Source organism: Lepisma saccharinum, chromosome 7, assembly GCF_977018435.1.
Source record: "Lepisma saccharinum chromosome 7, izLepSacc3.1, whole genome shotgun sequence".
NCBI lineage: Eukaryota > Metazoa > Arthropoda > Insecta > Zygentoma > Lepismatidae > Lepisma > Lepisma saccharinum.
The window spans coordinates 96,058,637-96,079,585 of NC_139235.1; the positions used below are offsets into that span (position 1 = coordinate 96,058,637).

General features: G+C 37.0%; 1 protein-coding gene across 2 annotated transcripts in view; it reads right to left on the reverse strand.

Annotated features, from left to right (window-relative positions):
- Positions 1-2,523: 2,523 nt before the first annotated feature.
- The window catches only part of LOC145990048 (E3 ubiquitin-protein ligase TRIM37-like), a 131,386-nt gene continuing 112,960 nt past the window's right edge, over positions 2,524-20,949 (reverse strand). For both annotated transcript variants that reach the window (XM_083125684.1, XM_083125683.1), the window contains exons 13-17: positions 19,127-19,278; positions 17,691-17,800; positions 13,821-13,960; positions 10,288-10,384; positions 2,524-6,202 (exon numbers count right to left, since the gene is read on the reverse strand). In XM_083125684.1, coding sequence (XP_082981810.1) covers positions 6,172-6,202; positions 10,288-10,384; positions 13,821-13,960; positions 17,691-17,800; positions 19,127-19,278 — 530 coding nt within the window. In that variant the 3' untranslated portion in view covers positions 2,524-6,171. The remainder of the gene's footprint in view (positions 6,203-10,287; positions 10,385-13,820; positions 13,961-17,690; positions 17,801-19,126; positions 19,279-20,949) is intronic.

A 20,949-nucleotide genomic window follows, 5' to 3' on the forward strand; every position in this document is an offset into this window, starting at 1 on the left:
GTTTATGAACTTCCTTATGAACATAAACATTAGCCATGTCACTGTGAAGGACTTTTCATTTAATGGAAGCATCACACTGTAATTGTCTGTGACAACCATTCATAATGCACAGCTCTTCATGGATGTATTCGATTAAAATCTTGTGCAATGGCATGCGAACTTCTCTCCCTAGACATCACTTTGATCTCGATGCATTAAACAAATTTTAAGGCATTTTTCTAACACCTCGAAACGGAGTAAATTGGTACAAAAATTCAGTCATAACTTTTTACTGGTTAAAGATACATAAAAAAAAAACCTTCACCATTGCATTTCTCGTGAAATTCTGGCCTGATTTGATATATCATATCACCCCCTTCCCATTTAAAATTCTGAAGTTGAATTCAAGATGGCCACCGACCATGTGGTTCCCCCTTGGCCTGGAAACGATTGGTCATCACAATTTCCATGTTGCGCGCTGCAGTGGCCTTGTACTGGAGGTGTTAAGTGACTTTTTGACCCACCCTGTATATTCACATATTTTTTATCATTTTTGAATATTCACTTGTCACAGAGTATTGAGTTGAATTGAAGTTTTTAAGTCCACTTTATGCACAGAATAGCTAATCGGGACTGGACCTACAATTTAAAATTAGATCGAAACCAATGTGTCATGTACCTTCACCGTGTATCGAACCCAGGACCCCTTGATTACAAGGCGATGACGTTACCACTAAATCATTGGGGAGGCCCTTGTCATAGAAACATATCAAACATGGAACGTGAAGCTCAACCACATATTTGATATGTTCAATGCAAACACTACTGGTGGACCACCAGCATACCACATATCTTTCAAAACCTTCATGTTGTAATGGGCCGCCAAACTCCCTTAGGTGCAAAATGAAATGATGTCATAGCTTTGAGCGATATCCATCCAAATTCAAGCTGGGAGAATTTTTGTCTTGAAATTCATGTAGCACATGGATGAGAGGAGCTGCAGTCTTTCTAAATTTGTTTTCAATGTCAGTGGAATCTTCTTATACTCTTGTGTTGATAGATATCAAAACGAAAGAGATCCACGGAAGGTTTTCAAGCACCAGGCAGGCTTTGTAACAAAATCTTATAGGTTTACCTGTAATAAATAGCTTGCACGAATGTTTTCCATAATACGGGATAACAGACTCAACAAGGCTGAGCTACTGAACAGGCACAAAATGTTCCATGAAATGGTCATCTATTATTACTATTATTTTATTATATTTATTATAATTTATATTAAAATAAAATATAAATTATAAGCAATAGAAATAAATACACCATGCAAAAGACGAGAAAAGCCGGTACAACTTAAATTTCTTGCTTTACATGCAATAATAAAAGAATAAATAAAGTAATTGTTGAAAAGGTCTGTAGCTACTGTATCTGCATAGCGTTACCATATGGTAACGCCACCGTTATGAGCAAAAATCTAGCAAGTGATGCAAAACAGAAAACTTCACAAGTTTTTAATTACATGTGTTTACTAAATGCTGAACACATTCAGAACTACATAATGAAAGACAATCAATAAAAACACTATATTTACTTTCCAGTGTATGGCATATTGAATAAAAAAATCGAAGGTCAATACAAATACATCCTCTCGCAACAATGCCACTAACTGGACCGAAACAAATGGTATCAAATACAAGCTTTATGCTTCCTAGAGCGACTTCTGGCACTAGACAAGCCCCTAGCACAAAAGTGTGTGAATGTTGAGCGTTACCATATGGTAACGCTATGCGTTTAAGGGTTAATCGCGATACGAAAGCACACACGTTAGAAAGATGCAGATAGCTGACGTTTGCAGTTCCCTAATAAAAAGAGAACAGCGGTTCCTTCAGTGAACCTATTCAGTTGATACTGGTCGGCCATGGAGAACAGAGAGAGGAAACTTTACACGTTTGACCACAAAGTAAAATTTATAAGGAAAGTAGACGCTAGTCCACATTAATTCAATCTTTTGTGAATTTTCTTACATAATATTATGGAAGATTCCTTGTTAACATTAAAAGTATAAAGATGTTTAAGTTCAGTATGAAAAATTCTAGTTCACTAAAACTTAGTGTTTACTGTAGTATTTCTGTATCAAAGTGTTCACTAATAAAGTGACTAATGTAATGTAATGTATTTAAGAATCAAACTTCTAGATTCGTTAATTTACCACTTTATAACCGAAATAACCTGTATATCTTGTTCCTCAAAAGAGATAAAATTACAGTATTTTAATGATATGACATGGTGTCTAAATCTTATTTGTATGTAATTCTGAGTTGTACGTATTATTTTCTCTTCACCTTGACATATGTATAACTCATGTTCAATTGTAGAACTATAAAAATGTGTTTTTGGGCTTGAAAGAATATGAAATAAAGTAAAAACAAGTCCATATTTCACTGTAAAGGAAAAAAGGTATAGGAGAATGAAGCCAATTCTTCTGATTTAATTTTTCTTTTATTTCGTGAAAACTAACAATAATAAATACACCCTACACACACACACACACACACACACACATATACACAATGTTTACAAAATATATCACAGGGAAGGGAAATATGCCTGTGCACCAGGAGAATTATTGTTAATATTAATTTTTAGGATTATATACCATGGAAGAAACATGAGCAGACATACAAGCATTTAGGATGAAAATTACAAATTCAGACTTCACTCGCTTGGTTAATGTAAAATAACTTTTCTAGACAGAGCAGAAAAAAAAAAACCTCTATCTGCACCACATATCAGTCTTCAAAACAATTTTCTACCAATATTTGTTTTTCATGTCATTTTTATTAATCTGTGTTATAAATCTTGTCACTGCAAGAGAACATCTTCTTGTAGATGAAGACTCTTTTTCCCCATACAATTTGTTTCCCAACGCCGTCACTGTAGAATCTTCTGTTGATCAGAGGAAGCACAGTATTACAGAATCTGCTGTGATTTTTGTTTATATGCGTATAAAATGTATTCTTGCTGTCCATTTGATTTTGAGAGGGAAAGGAAAATATAGTGGCCAGTGACGAGGATTTCATGTATTTAAAATTACATTATGCACAAAGGTTTATCTAGACTTGACTGTGCTTGCCCTAACCTTCTGAAACACTATCACTCTGCTTGTCCTTTCTCGACAATGACTGCAAAAAAAAAAAGTCTCATTTTCAAATACAATGATAAAAATTCTGAAAAACTGAGCCGGTTTGGAATATCTTGTACAAAACGGTTAAAGATCTGTTCCACGGACATAGAAAAGACAGCAGGAAGGCTTAAAATTTAAAAACAGGCAGCATTACCATGCTGATGGTACGAAATGATGTCAGGATAAATCTACGATCTATTATGTTGAATGATTGTTATTTTATTCCTACATACAAGACACTCACAAACATCTGGATATGCCTTAGCAATTTTTCATAATGATATGACTTTTTCAAAAGCTATTGCTAAGGAAGTGTGTCTTGAGCTTGAGTATGTTCCGAAAGTCTTAAAGAAACGAACGCATTCAATAATAACTGGACTCGTGAATCTGGTGAAACCAGTTATTTTACAGACTTATGGGACACACTAGGCAAAAGCGCAGGCGCAGCGTATTGCTTAGAGAAAGTTTCCACATGGCGTCCAGTGGAAGAAATGTCCTTAGGGCAAAAATAAACTCTACTGGGGACACTGTTACTCATTTTAATCACATTGTAAGAACAGTTGAGGCATACTCATCTTGTGCATGTTGCTTCATATCGCTCTCTGTTAAAACTATAATACATTTTCTGAACTAGTGCAGTTTGAATCCATCAGCACGCGCATCGTCTGAACGCAGCAGACGATTCTCACTGAACAAACCAGCCTTCTGGTCCGTGCGTTTGGTGAATCTCGTTCTTGCACGAAACGCAAGGAAGCACTTATGGGACAGCCATTTACCATAACTCGTTTACGCGTTAAACTAGTGCGACTTTCGGAACGGGCCCTATGTTTCAAAATTTAAAATACATTTTATAAGAATGATAATCTCTCGCACACACTGTACAGGAGAAGATTCTCTAGGATATTATACATCTAGTGAAATCAAGTGAACAGTAACAATCATACTTTTAGCAAAATTTTCTTCAGACATGTCAATAGCGTCACTCTTGAAAAGTCAAAGGAAAATTTATTTTATTTTGAGGGCCAGCCCAGTCATCTGAGAAGATGCCCCAAAAGTTTTGGTTATTTGTAATCATTTACCTCTTTTGGTAAATCACATGGATAAGGATGAATGGTAATAGATAAAACAATGCAAAAAAATCATGTTACTGATTGCACACGAAGTAAGTGAAAATATCACTCAGGCTAGTGTAACCTGTCATCAGTGGCATGCCCAAGCAGGGGTTGGTGATGCTTATACCCCCCCCCCCTTCCTTTTGGCCCAGTATTCCTAAAAAAAAAAATGAAAGGTAGGAAAATATGACAAAATGAGGGTTAACTACCAAGAAAAAGTATACGTAACCACTCCCTTTCAAAAATCCTGGGCATGCCACGGCCTGGAAAATGGACTCTGAACTTATGGAGGGGAGATTTTAAGCCATACCCAATGTGTTCAGTCATCAAGGCAGCTACAAGGAAAATGAGATTTGAAGGAAGTAAAATTATGACTACTAATGCATGGGAACCTGGATTAATGCTAGTTTTCCCTATCTCTACAGCTGAGATTGATAAACTATTAAAGTAGAACCCAAAGTTTCTTTAAGTCCACATTATACTCAGATAGGAATAGGATCCCAATATAAAGTGGAATCTTAACCGCTATTTGCCTCCACCAGGATAGAATCCATTACCCCTTGATTACAAAGTGACAGCATTTCCACTTAACAACCAAGAATGCTAGTAAAAATACAAACAGAAGGGCATTACTAGAAACCTTTGCAAAAGTGTGTTTTCAGGATCAAAAGTACATAATCATAAGATTTCAGTTCTTAACTGTACCACAACGGTTCTTGCATACATACAAATGGAAAAAGTAATCCAATGTCTGACATAATTTGATTTCGCTGAGGTATTTCTTTAAAAAAAGAACAAGGAACACTCATATTTTTAAACATATTTTCTTCACAACTGCAATGCCAAAGCCTAATATACACCACACTAGGCTAGTATGCAGAATATTTTCAGGGGAGGATTACAAAGGTTGCAATATGAAAGGAATACAGTACCTAGATATTACTGTGTGTAAATCACCTGTTCTGAAGACTTGAAATATGAGAATAATGCAATAATAATGGAATGAATTCAATTCTCTACTAATATGTCTTATTAAAAATATGAAAATTTCTGCACCTCTTTTCACAAAAACAAAATATGATTCTCCCATTTCTAGTAAAACTTATAAAAATTGAAAAATCTGTGATTTCAAATTCAGTTGATTAGTATACAGTGGGACCTCAACTTTATATTCTTGGCATTTAAATGTTCATTGTAACAAGAGTATGTCTCAATGCTACAAAAATGTCTGAATTTTTTTCCACATTTTACACTACAGTAGTTTCTTGTTTTAAACTTTGCAGTATCAAGTCTGAAAAAAGTGTATATTAAAGGTTTCACTCTGTTAATACTGTAACAATTAGCATTTATGGTGTAACCATAATCTTTTTTCTTTAAGTACGAAAGTAGAAAACAAAAAACATAAAGCAAAACATATTCTTATGTATTTAGAAAATCTGCTCATGCAATTAAGAAAAATGTTACTTTATTTCGTGTAAAGAAAGACAAATTAATTATAAAAAAAATTCTCCAAAGTACCAGTACACTTCACATAAGCAAGAAAACCTAGGAATGTATTATTGTAAGTCACAAGATATTAAATTACGAAATAATCTATCGTAAAGTTTACACCGATAACTTAACACAATTCAACCACATTTTTTTCTAAATTAATAACACAACCATTTAGAAAAATTAGAGTTTTGGCACTACTTTTCCACTTTACATTTATACATGTTTCATCTTGCACAACATACACTGGAAAAAAAAAATACAAAAACAACATAGTGCACACGTCAACACAATATATATTGCAATGAAAAAAGGGGAGATGTTTCCAACAATTTAAAAAATTAAGGAGTTTAATTTTGACTCTTTTTATATTGCTAACACTGGGCTTTCAGGTGCTGTAGTTGTTGTTCATAAAGAATTTGGTGGTCTATCTGGAGAACTGAAAAAAAAAAATCAATAAGTATAAAGTAAAAAATATAAGAGCATGTCAAAACTCACAATCATGCAAATAAAAATTTTCTATATCTGCCAGAAAAGCATGGAATGCATTATCAACAAATGTTAAATCCATAAAACTCAATAAGAGTTTCAAAATTAAATTGAAAGAAATGCTTCTACAGGAACAGCAGCAGAACAGCAGCACATACTAGAAGTGAACTGGCACTCAACAAACGACAAAACACTCATATTCTATAACTGTAACTATTGGAATTTTATTACTATCTTCAATTTTTATTATTATTATTTACTTAAAGGCAACCTTATGTTAACATTCATATTTATATTATCTTATGACTAATATTACTGTAATGAGAATATTCGTAATTGTAGGTAATGTGAAATTCTTTATTTCTCTTTAGTGTGATCAAGCTTTCCATCTGTATTCATGTATTATCATATTATATTATATAAGTGGCGGAGCGTGACCTTTCCAACAGTGTAAGCCTAGCATGATGAAGGCTTGTGTTTATTTTGGGGCTGGGTCAGTGATTTATCCACAATCATCAACCCCTCCCCATTTTTTCACAACACCTCCCTGAAATTTTTCACAAAACCCTAATTTTGGCACTAAATTCAACCTTACACCCTTTAAAAACAAAGTTACACTACATCAGATTAAATATTCTGGATAAATCCCTGAGCCTGGTGTTTTCTTTGCTAGGCTACATTTCAACTGGTAATTACGTCGGTTTTATTCCTATCACAATGAGTAACTTATCCATAAAAAAATGCAAAGTTAGATAAAATGAAGAATAATGATAATAAAGAAACTAAAACAGAAAGAAACAGAAAAGTGCTGAATACTTTTTACAACCGCTGCATAACCAAGTATCAGCTCGTACCATGAATCACAAAATCGGGGCACTTTATTTTTCGTTTCTGTTACCGTGCCTGCTAGAGAAGTGGTGGGCCTACCTACATCCACAAACCAACAACAGTTGTTCGTGCAAGAAGCACTTCGAAGCAAATGGTCGCCTGTTTTTTGGGGAAAAATTGACATATGGCTACAGTGCCACTAGAGAATCGTAGAACCGTAAATTCTGAATGGTACACAACCATAAACAGGCATTTCGTACGTTGTTCGAAGAGTGTTTAAACCACGGACTATGTAATTAATAATATTTTGTTCACATTTGACATGAGATTTGTAAAACTGGTTTAATATTCAGTTTTAATTAAACATTTTAATTTTTGAAAAAGTTATTGCACTTGTTAGCTCAATTACTACCAGCTGAGTTCAAATATAAACGAAAAACAGAAATCTTAATATTTCCAATGTTTGTGCTCTCCTACAAATGAAAAACAGAAACAAGCGTTTGTATATCTAATTTTCCAGTTTCTCGCTCATTATTAGGTGTTTCTCCTTTTTTTCCCTTCCTGTTAGTTTTTTGCTTCAGAATTCCCTGTTCCTGGAAAAAACCTCCTTGAAACACCACTGGCTCAAATTTCCTTTGCAGCCAACCATTCATTCATACCCGACAACGCTGGAGAACCCTCCTCTTGCAGGACCTGGGTCTCGCTGGCGCGTGTTCACGGTTAGCCAGTGAAGCCAACCCAAGCATAATGGTGCTAAATCTCGCACAATTTTCGTAAGTCGTTTGGAAGTTGGGGATATAAATGAAACAAGAGGGCCGATGTTCATGGTAGTTGAATTTTCTCAAACTTTTCACGTATGACGTCGAACTCATCCCGTTGGTTGAACCATTCGAATTTATATTTATTTCTTGTTACAAATTAATATTAATAATATGTAGATCGCAGAACAATTTAGTAGTATGTAGCATAATTACGGAGTTTGAAGGAGACCATGGATGTCCAGAAGGGGCAAGGGGAGGAAGCCCTTCCTGGAAATCGAATGTCAACCACAAAAGAATATATTTCACACATATAATTTCATTTCAGTCACATCAAATTATGTTAATTATTGTAAGGGCGTTGCAGAAAAATGTTAAGTTCAAATTGAATTTGTATCTTTTGAGAAGGCAACTTTATTATGGGGGAAATATACCTAGTTTACCCCCACCCCTGGAAAAATTACTATGCTTAATCAACCCCGGTGGAAAGAAATACTGCGGACATCCATGAACAACACTTTTTGTAAACATAAGGTTTGCAACGCTGTTGTAAGCCTCTGGCCGGAAGGTTTACACACGTGGGTTTTGGCCTGCTCTTCTCCACCCAGAGAACGGGCCTTGCACCCACATAGGGTAGGCACTGCTCGTTCGCGGTCAGAAATTTGTAAGGCAAGATTCAGAAGGCTTACAGCTTTCCACAAGCAGAAGGCGGGAGATCCCAAGTGCTGCCTGGCGCTGAAGTGTTGCAATCTAACAAACATGATCTCGAACACTGGTGTCGACCCGATTTGAACTTTGAAGTTGTTTATGAATTTTTGCCAGATAATTACATACATTTTACTAGAGCTAATGAAGTGTAAGCCCGGCTTACATGGACGCTCCGCGCCTGTATTATATATACTTATATTTTCTTATGTAGCTCATGACAAGGGTTAGGTGGTAGAGCAGCCTACAGCTGAACCTTGCATGCTTAATAAAGGAATTATTATTATTATTACATTGTTCATAATGCTGATTTTCCCAGACAAACTGCAATTACTATAACAGTAAGGCAAAAGGTAAAGCTCCTCATGCATAGGTATACCAGATCGCTATGAGGAAATGTAGGGCAATGTCCCAAAATGTAGGACTTTAAGTCAAAATGTAGGATCCAAAACACTCCCAACAAAAAATACAGATTTCCAGAACAAGTTAGAAAGGAATTTATAATTGGCACTTTTCAGTTTTTGAAGATATGATTTCTTTATGAACTCTTAAATGGTACTTCTCAGAGGAGCCAATTTTTCAATTCAATTTCAATTCTCAAAATTTCAGGTTTAGTCAAAATATATTTCTGTGACTGATGAACAATCAAACTCTGAAAATATATTGAAGCAGTACCAAATGTTTTACAGACTTTAGTCCATCAGTATGAACCCCAAGGCAAGAAATTTCGCTCATGCATCAAACAGTCAGATCATCAGAATGTGGCCTCAAAACTTTTTCATAAATTGCTTCTGATTTAGTTATAGCAGGACAAACTTTTATTTTCTTTTTGGGCAATTACTGAATCAAAATAAATTTCACTATTAAGTTTGGAAGGGCAGTCCATAGACTTGTATTATAACTTGCATGATTTTCTTTGTTCACCTGAAACACGTATTTTCCTAATTAATATTAAGTGATGCTCAAAATGTAGGACAAATATGATATTTTTAAAATTCCGCCCGGATGCCGGACATAAGGCTAAAATGTAGGACATGTCCGGGAAAAACCAGACGTCTGCTAACCCTACCCATGCCATGAAGGGACATTTAGAGGATGTGGGGGGGTAGGGAGGAAAATAATCATTCAACACTCACAATCAGATTACTTTATGTGTGGTTTTTTGATATTATCCTTAGTAAAGTATATTTGAAGTCGAAACTAATTGCTTATCTTTTGTTACAACATAAACTCTCCCCCCAGACATTTTTGGTGGGGGGGGGGGGATTTAAGTAAAAATTGTTGGTGGGGAGGATCCTGCTTGGCCTCCCAGGATTTCGTACACTGCTTACGAACCTCATTTCCTCAGGAGCATTTTGTGTCCCACACTCCCAGCCAGGCTGACCGTGCAAGTCTGGTACCAGCAGACTTCCAAGCAGTCCAGCTATGATAGCATATACTGAAGTTGCTGTGGTTAAAAAACTCGAGCTGATGACAGATATTGGTGAAGTCTCGTCAAGAATAGAACCTGATACCTCTGGTTTCGCAGCCTCCTCTAACCACAAATGAAGAATGTCTCAGTACACAAAATAAAAACAGCAAATGGGAAAAATCAATGTTAACAACTTTCCCTGAAAACGTCCTGTCAAAGGACTCAATCGCCACTGTAAAACTACAATATTTTTCATCGTTGTTCATTCATAGTTACCAATGATGTTTCACACCACATTCACTGTTACCAATGATGTTCACTTTTGGAACTTACACATCGTCCTTCCTTCTCTTCTTATCATCACTCTCGGTTTCACTCGACCTTGTTGCTTTTTCACTCTCCTGCTTTGATGAAGAATCTCGTTCACCTGCTGCAAAAGAAGACGAGTCAGCTTCAAATCAAATATAATTCTAAAACTATATTCTCAGTGACACAGGCAATTTAAGAAAAATATAACTGCAACTACTTCCAAATAATTATCTATCTTGTCTTTGAAACTGCTACATAGTGTTAACTAGACTAGAAATTTAAAATGACAAAATGTGCCTTCAAATATATAACGGCCATCAACAACACTTAGAAAAATAGCAATTAAAACAACATTTCACTGGCTGAAATGTCTTCATGCTAAATAACATTATTTAAATATAATCTTGATAAATATAGCACAGAAATTGATACAAATACTTCCAAGATTTTGTAAACTCCTTGCTCATAGGCGTAACTTGGCGGGGGAAGGGAGGGCAAATACCCCCTCCACAAAAAAATAATACGGTAATCAGATGTTCAGTGAAAGAAAGGTATTTGCCACCCATAAAATGTCACAGACAGAAGATACTTCAGATCTTAATGTGTTGTCATGAATGTGTGAAAATTAGAACACTGATCACGAGTTTCAACCCAGAAATGTTTGTGTATGTGAGCGAGGAACACCATTTAAGAGAATATTTTCCAAATTTGGAATTAATTGTTCAAAATATTCTTGACAACCTTCGTGAGTTCAGGATGCTGTGAGCATTCTTTTTTGCCCTTGAAGGCTCAAGATGAATACGGCGTATACTCAACACTACTGGCCATTAAATCTTTCACCTTCTTCCTGTTTTGTATATTTAAGAAACATATGATATTAATAGGTTAAAAATTATAAATGAATTTTACTCAAACGCAACTTCGAGAAAGGAGACTGAAACTTCATTAGAACCAGAAACTTCAATCATTCTTGTGTGTTACATGTGGTATATGGTGGGGTGGATTTACATGGACCATAAAGATCAAAATATGCATTAAAATTGAAAAACACACCTTAGAAATTGTATTATGGTCCATACTCGCTTTATGACCTCACGGATATTCTTGGGACATGCCACATCTCGCATGATTCCAAATATTGAAGGAATTCACGTCTAAAGCCCACATTTCTTGCGTGGCTGGGTAATATCATTTCTCAACATAGATAGCGTACAACTACTGTATTTCTATCACTTGTATTTTTAGAATAGAGATCATTTACAAAGGAGAAATTGACGACAGTCTCTGGGTTTAATTAAAGTTTTCTTCTCAAATAACGGAACCATTATGCACTAGAACTATGAACTGCTCAATATCAGTGACAAAAGTTTCTGCAAACAAATTGTAAAATAAATTATTTCACAGGCTTTCTTTTCTTCAACAAATGCCAGAAATACAAAGAGCGAACTACCACCCTCTGACAGAAAAAACTCCAAAATGTAGAAAAGAGAACTACATTGGTTAAATGTCCAATTTATAAAGTAGGTATTGTCCAGGTTTTCAGGGCTTTGGAAATACTATGCGGTCCTTACGGTATGGGGGGAACCTTGCTCTTCACGGCCACCGGCAATGACATGGAACAGTGGACGATGTATGCGTGTAAAAATCTCCATAAAAATCCATAGTTCTTTCCAGCTCAAGTGCTGCGAAGTGCACAGCGGATGGCAAAAAGTCAATGAATCTGAAAAGTTTCATGCATAAATTATCTTGTTGATTTGTTGTTTTAAATCCATGGTATGCACAGATATGCTAATCAGGACTGGACCTACAGTTTTGTTTAAGTGGAATCTGAATCACTATGGGCCTCCACTGGGTATCGAACTTGGGACGTCTTGGTTACAGTTTTAAGAATAGTGATGACAATACTATGTGTAAATTCCCACGTGAATAATTGAAAATTTCTAATATTTGAATCAAGTATTTCCAGTTGGGGAAGGCCAAGTTAAAATAAGTCCCCAAGGACTAATATTTGAAACCAGAAAGAAGAATGCTCTTTTATGTCCTAAGTTTAAACAAATTTGAAAAAAGACAAAAGTTTGCTTTTTGTTTAAAATTTCTATTCAGCTTGTTAATTTTCCAATAAATAATTCATGTTTTTAAAAGTTTAATTAAACTTAATTGAATATTAATATAACTTTATGGTTTTTATAATTTTGCAAATTTAGCAGTTATTTAGCAAAATTGTCCTGGACACAATTTTTAATGCTATGGAAACTTTCGGTCTTGCCCTCCCAACAGTAGATTCCAAGTTACGCCCATGTCGTTGCTTGTATCATTAGTTGCTCATATGTACATATAGTGTTTATCAAAATTACCGTATTTCACTGCATAATCGTCGCAAATTTTATGCCCCCCCTTTTTTTTCTTTGCAAAAACAACTTGGGTGCAATCATTATGTGAAGCTTTTTTTTTATTTATTGTATTACTGGTACTTAAAAACAATTAATTATTAGGTAAACTGTCTTTCATGCAATATTAGGATGTGCAGAATACTCTTGAATATATGTTAAAATTGAATAGTCCAAATCGAAATGCCATCCTCCGTGGCAGAGTGGTTTGCACAGCACATTTGATGCTAGGGGTCCTGGTTTGAATGGACAAACATCCATGCCCAGACCAGGATTCAAACCCGGGACCCCTGGTGCCATAGTGTGATGTGCTAACCACTCTGGCACGGAGGTCGGCATACATCAATATAAAGAAGAGTTTTTGGAGAATATGTCTATATATTACCTTAAAAAATACAATATACAATACAGGGTGATTCTTTATGTAGTTTACAACTTTAATAATTTATAATTATTTATTGGAACCACATACAGATGTCATTATGCAGCAAAACACCAAGTTTTTTTTAGAAATCTGTTATGGTTCAATGTGTGAACCGTTGGTCATCCTGGACACATCCCAACGAAAGTCAATTTCCTGCCAAACATTAACAAGCATTTCAGGGGTAACATTAGCGATGGCTGTTGTGATGCGATCTTGAAGTTCATGAAGATTATGAGGTAGGGGAGGGGTGTACACCCTATCTTACACAAACCCCCACAAAAAAAGTCTAGTGGAGTGTTTCTTCGAACCAGAAAACGCAATTAGCTCTTTCCGCACCAGTGAAAGCCATTTCAACGATAGACCGGTGGTGCCGCATGTGATCAACTCCGCAACTACACACTACGTGAGTCAAAACTTGAAGTAATTTGCTGCATAATGACATATAAACCAAGTCTGTATGTGGTTCCAATAAATAATTATAAATTATTGAAGTTGTAAACTACGTAAAGAATCACAATAGAAAAAAGTTGGTATCATTTCTATTTTTAGGACAGCCAATCCACATCCATTGTACTAAAGATCTTTCAAATGAAGGCATGACCCCCAGGAATACTGGCAACGTCATTGGCTCATTTCTCATTAACCGGCCATTGTATGTGATGAGTTGTATAATCAGATTAAACATTTAATATCAAAGGATGTGCTACTAAAGCTATTCATGAGGCAAGCACTTGTATGGCAGTTACCTGCTTTCAGAGAAGAAAACAACGGTGTCCAACTGAAAGACGTGACGCCATCTTTGGAAACTTGAGGGGAAGGAGTTGGTGGCTGTCGTGGTGGAGAAGGAGATCTTTCCCTGCTGAGATTTGATGCCTCGGACAATTTTCTAAACACAAATAATAAGCAAAATTAGGCATGACAGATAGATTAATTGGTACCCTATCGGTATAAGAATATTGGTGTCTTGATAAAATTATTGATACTTTTATCGATCGAAAATTTTTATAAATACTCTGTTTTAAATCAAATGTATAAATACCGTATTTATTCATGTGTAATGCACACTTTATTCCAAAATTTTTGCCCCCAAAAACTGTGGTGCGTATTATGCACTAAATAATTCGGACAGCCAACATTAACACAATGCATGTTTACACTATGTCACTGCATATAACACGTATATATCAACAGGTGCAAATACAAATTACCCGGTTGGATTTCTTTAGTAATAATAATTTTAAAAAACACACTAAATGGCCATTTCCCACGATTTTTCACTTTGTAACAAAATGTTTCGCGGCAATGAGAAAAGTGGCACCGTTCTGGCAGAATTCGAGCACACACCTCACTCCACACAGGATGCATATGAGCGGTATTTGTCGGTCAAGACATAATAGAAAATAACTTCATGAGCACTGCAAATCCATAACATAATTTTGATTTCTTCTAGTACAGAATAAACAATGTGGATGCAGAAATAAAAGCTTTGGGATGTTAAACACAATGGAGGGAGCTGGTATGGGTTTGTGACATTGTTTACACTAGAGGATATTCTCCTCTTGGTCCACATAACAGGTGACTCATTGAATAGGTATGATGTAATTCACTCTTCAATACACAACACAAAATTGTGGCTTCACTGCACTTCCCCATCCACCTTATTCCCTCGACCTGCTCCGTCAGATTTTCATCTTTTCCCTGCTGTGAAGAATTCACTTCGAGGACGTCACTTCCACATGGACGAAGGCGGTCATTCAGTGGTGTGACACTCAGGACAAATCATTCTACAACCTTGGTGACAATGAAGTTCGACCAGAAAGGAATACGTGATTAAATGCACAGAGGCATAGGCGGTGGAATGGGTGACCCGCAGAAGTGACGCATGTGTGTAAGAGGAGGTGTGTGAGCAGGCAAGAATCGTGATCCCAGCATGTTGCACCCAAGGTCAGGTAAAGAACGAAAACGGGGAACTATACGCGGAACTATACGCGTGACATTGAACTTCGACCAGGCACCAGACCCATACGGAAAATTCCAGATAGTGGCGGATTCGACGGAAGCATGACGTCACGGACACGATAAGGGAGTCCGCCGTATATAAGCACGTGCTGTGCACCGAGGAACCGCAGTGCATCGTCACCATGGCCAGGGGCAAACCTATTGACAACACCGTGAGAAGAAGACTGGTGGAGTTGCAACGGGATGGACTCAGTGAACGGGAAATAGGGTGGCAACTGAACTTACCCAAGTCAACCGTCCACTGCATCATCAAACACCACCAAAATACGGGTACTACAGAGCCAGGTAAGGCCCCCGGTCGAAAACGCCTGCTGAGCGTGCGGATCACCTACGGATATGTAGGCGATATATCCAGACCAACAATCATGTTTCTGTGGCCGAATTACGACCGTGGACTCGAGAACGCTTTCACATTGAAGTGTCAACCAGAACCATTCGCCGTTACCTACAGCGATGCGGTTACCGAGTGGACAAGGCGAAACGTAAACCCTTCCTTTCCATGTTGAACAAAGGCAATCGACTACGGTGGGCATGAATGTACCGGGGATGGACATTTCGGCAGTGGAACAGGGTTTTGTGGACGGATGAATCCATTTTCAATGTTGTGTACGGGAAAATACGGAAAACAGTCATTTGTCGGAAGGAGGAACAGAATGAAGCAAAATGTTATGCACTTCGGGTACAGAAACCTGCATCAGTGATGGTATGGGGATGCATGACGGCATCTGGAGTTGGCCCACTACACGTCTGTGAGGGCATTGTGAATGCACACGCCTATACACGCATACTGGAGCGGCATCTTCCCACAGTGCGAAGGCACCTGTTCCACAGGTGGCGTCTCATCTTTCAACACGACAATGCCAGGCCTCATACAGTGCGTCTGACAAGAGAATGGTTGACTCGCCATCACGTGCGAACTCTGCCATGGCCACCATCGAGTCCCGACCTCTCGCCCATTGAGAATGTGTGGCGTGTTCTTAAGCGACGTGTGCAACAGAGGGGACCCACGACAGTGGCTGCTCTTATCGCCTGCCTGCAGGAGGAATGGCACCGCATCGATGTGGAATACCTTGAACGACTCGTCCGCAGCATGCCCCGACGCATTGCCACAGTTATTCGCCGACGGGGCGGCATCACACCATGGTAAACAGGATCCCCTCTAACAGTGGTCGAACTTCAATGTCACGTGTAGATGGACGAACATGTTTTATTTTGTGTGGACACCATACACTGCTGCGTTGCAGCGGAAATTTATGTTTTCCTTTGTTCCATGTAGCCTGCTGAATAAAATATGTTCAGCATATGCATGTGTTCTCCTTCTTTCACAACGCACTCCTATATTTGTGACTGGTCGAACTTCATTGTCACTAAGGTTGTACCAGATGGCTGCAAACAAATTGCAGCACAGAATGCACAAGTGCATTGATCTGGGGGGTGATTAGAGATATTATGTGGTTATGCACAGAAATCATAATGAAAAACTGTAGCTCAAACACCCCTTCCCTGCGAGGCTCGAAACTTTTCACTCTCCCCTCGTACATACGAGATATAATTGTTTGTCACTTTTCCCCATCAGAAAGCAGTATGCATGTTACACACATGTAAATACGGTATTCAGGTTTTTTTGTCAAAGGTAAAATCCCACTGATGTCATCTGTTTACATACATTAATTAAGGAGGTTAATTAACTATTCATGATGAGGAGCAATTACATTTTATATTGGATTGGTAGGATATTGGTGTGTATATATAATAATAATAATAATACACAAAAACACAGTTTACAATTAATACCATTGAAATACATGTACAACTACTAGCTTAAGTAGGATTTTTTCGGCAGGTTGGGGGTTAGAATTGTGAAGGTGAATAGTCCATAGCTGCATTCTAGGGGGTAGAATACACAATTCAATATTTCGTATATTTAGAGTTTTCAATGCTATTAAAAGTGTATTTTAAGCAGCTTGATCATAGACAATTATTTTTACAGTATGAATTGACATATGTTTTGACAAAAAGAATTAAAAAGTACAACAAATGGTACATGTTTTTATGACTTGTCTATCTTCTAACTTCAATATTTTATAAAATTAAATATTAAAAATATAATGCTAAACCTCATTTATAATTCTTCTTGTATGTATGCATTGTAGGCTTATTTCTCTTGTAGTTTACAGGTTACAAGCATAAAAATACAGTTTTGGTTGCAACGTTTTGGGAGAACACATGGTACCTTCAGCAGACATTTATATTTAGTTTGGTAAGGCCAGCCACACACTGCATCAGACTCAACACAACACAACATGACGGGAAGCGATGCAAAGCAACAAGACAAATCACAAATAAATAATATTAAATACAAGTTATAGAATTACTGATTTTCTTATTCCAGATTATATACTGGGGAGCAAAATACTAATATCATTACTATTAGAATTATAATATCTACTTTCATTGGAGCACTAAGGGAAGATTAAACCTAACAAGTTTCCTTTGCTTATTTCATAACCTTTTCTGCTGTACATTTATCAACATAGAGGCTGAAAAATAATTCTAAATAGAGTTACACCTGATCTTTCTCCTACGCCTTGACTCACCCAAGTCGTGTAACCAAGATTGCAGTGTTGGAAGACGAATCACTGCTGTCATCTTGCAAAGGAGATAACTGTAACTGTTGGAGGAAACTGTTGAAAGCCTTTAGACGATCCTGAAAAAAAAAAAAAAAAAAATCAAAGAATAAGGAATTCATAAAAATGCTGAAATGCTACAAAGTACTCACATCAGATGAAATGCAATGTCCTGTAGTTTGTGGACATTTGTTAATTTTTTCCATACATGTAGGCAGACTTCAACCACTCCTATTCCTGACAAAGTGGCTCAGATTAGGAGCAAGCTAAGCTGCGCATCAGGCTAATTTTGCAGCAGGTTTTATGCATCAATCCACGCGAGAACTGAGCTCAGAATCTTGCGTGCCAGTCTTACTTCAACCGTCGAGCTGCTTACATCGCAGACACTAAGAAAATCCGCAGTGTTGCCAACTGCACAACACATCAAAACCCGGATGCATGTCAAGCGGAATGTATTTTTGCTTCTTTTTGTCTCCTGAAACATACATTTTTTAAAGTTCTTTCTGAGCATAGATTATCTAATAAATGTGTTATACTTAATATATATATCACAAAATATCTTCGAAACATGAGAGCATGTGTGTATATTTAGAGCAAGAAAAAAACAAGGAGTAAACAACGATAGACCCCTCTTGACAAATTATTGTTTTTGGTTTAGAAATAAATTTATGAAAAACTTGGTTGTTTCGTTCGCAATACATCCGTTACTATAAGACACACACACTTCAAATTATACCACCAAAAAAAGCATGATTTGTTATTGGTAATATATACAATGGGGTGCATTGTCTGCTACTATTGCTCTGTTTGGTTTCAAATTATGAACCACTTCATTAAACCAGGATTCAAATCTTGGTCTGTCCATTTCTTGCTGATAATCACCCTTCCCTTTCTTTGAAGGGAACAGTAAACATGCACCTTCATTGCCGCCAGTGGGTGAAACAATAAGCTTCCCCTTCCCCCTTTCTCGTCGGTTGCTTCAGCCCTGGCGGTGGTTTTGCACAGTGGTATCCTTCTACGCTTGATTCATTATACTTGAGAAAATTAACTACTGTTACGAAGTATAGAGATACAAAATTTATTCTTCTGTGTCCAAAGATTCTGCACCACTATCATTGGTTTTGTTATCTGACATGCTGATGCGACAATTACGCAATGAAAGGTTATAAAGCAATTTTTGGACTGAAATAACAAGGTGTGACAATTATGCAGTGGTGACAATTATGGGGTGAAATACGGTATGTGTTAATAGTTCGAAGAACAAGAAGAAAAAAATATAGATCTTTTTTTCAGTAAAACTGATGTTTGGTATATTTATTAATTGTGAAATTCAAGTCACATAACTTGCAGTGTAAATACTGCACACAAGAGAAAATAACATATCCCCCGTAGACTAATATATTTACCTGCTTCACTGGGTTAACAGGTGACAGATCCATCCACTCTTGTTGTGGTTTACTGGAGGATGGTGGGGTGCTTGGCTGCGCTACGGAGGAACCTGTCTTTCGGAAACCCATTGTTTTCCTTCCACTGTAAGGTCTGGAGTACCCTAGAGGAACTAAAGAAAGCATTCCATGAAGTATTATGAGTTTAGTACAAACAAAAGCTCCAGAAGGTTACTCAAAGCCCTGGAGCCACGGTGGTCAATTAGTGGATTGTCCATCACACAGGAGATCCAGGTTTGAATTTTGGAGATTGTTATCTCAGGTGGGAGGGAATTTTCTGAATATCAACCTGCATAAAGTGTCTCCAAGGATTATTCAGCCTCTGTAGTGATTCCCAACCAGGGCACCTTAGGGTATTGCAAGATCGGCTTAGGCATGCTGCGATATATTTTAGGGGGAAAAAATAAAAAGGTTCATCAAGAGTGAGGCATTGGTGGCTTGGACTGGCAGAGGAGTATCCTAACCTAGTGAAGAAAACAGTGGACATACTTTTGCCTTTTTCAACTTCATATTTGTGTGAGCAAACCTTCTCTCCTATGGTGACAATAAAATCCAAAGCAAGAAATAGACTGCGTAACCTTGAGGATGATATGCATGTTTCGTTGTCAACTGTAAGGCCTGATATTTGTGCTCTAAGCATCAATTGCAAGTCTCATATTAATAAAACAAAACTCATTTAAGTTATTTCCAATGTTGTAAACTGTATTCTATTCTGATGTTTGTTCCTTATATCTTTCAATAAATTAATGACATTGGCACTTGACAATAAATTTAACTTGCTCCTGATAACATATTCCACTTCGATTTAAGATTAAAAATTGAAATAAATTCTAACAGGGGTGCCCAAAGTTTAGAATCTCATTCCCAAGGATGCCACGAACGTAAAAAGGTTGGGAATCCCTGCTCTAGACAATGGTTACCTGGGGCAACCGTTGAGGGGTAAGGGCGATAGGAAAACAGTGCTGATCACACCTCTTATGTGCATTAATGGCATGGTGCAATTATTACAGTTACCTTTAACTCTTACAAACTGCAAATTTAACAAAACAGAACTTTCTTTATCTCTTGTTTTCATGCTGATGGAGTACGTTATTACTACATTAGGAGGTGCCTGGATATCTGACTTCTCTCTCAGTAACTCCTTTTTCGAAAATATATTCAGTTTCAAATTACCATGTGTCAACAGGGTCCCACACATTCTTGATCTCAGCCATTTTAGAGGTGATGTGATCAGCACCATGCCCTCGTCTTTAGCCCCCAGGTACCCATATATTTATGGCTGGTTGATCCCAAGGGCTGCTTTATACAGGGACAAGGCAAGAAAAATTCCAACCTTAGATCATCCACCCTGAGAATCAAACCTAGGTCTCCCACGTGGCACTCAGATGTCCTATCGACTAGCTACTGCAGCTCCTTGTGTCAATAAAAGGTAACTTACAAACGATGTGATCCATTCACAAATCATTCTAAAGCAGAATTTTCATATTAATTACTGCCGTAGTGCCTCAATATTTAAAATAAGGTACACAATGAAGCTTACATGTTCATATCCATAAAAATTGCAACAAAATGTTACAATATTGTACAAAATTGTTAAGATATTTATAGATAAATCAGATAGGCAAAATGATTGGTAATATTACTGATACACCGATATGCCTACATCTAAATATATTAACAACTTACGTTTTGCGAGTATCTATGTTGCTCCTGCGAAGTTTCGGGATGCAACTGCTACCTTCCTCAGGCTGTTCACGTTTAGGTTATAATATAATTCATAACCA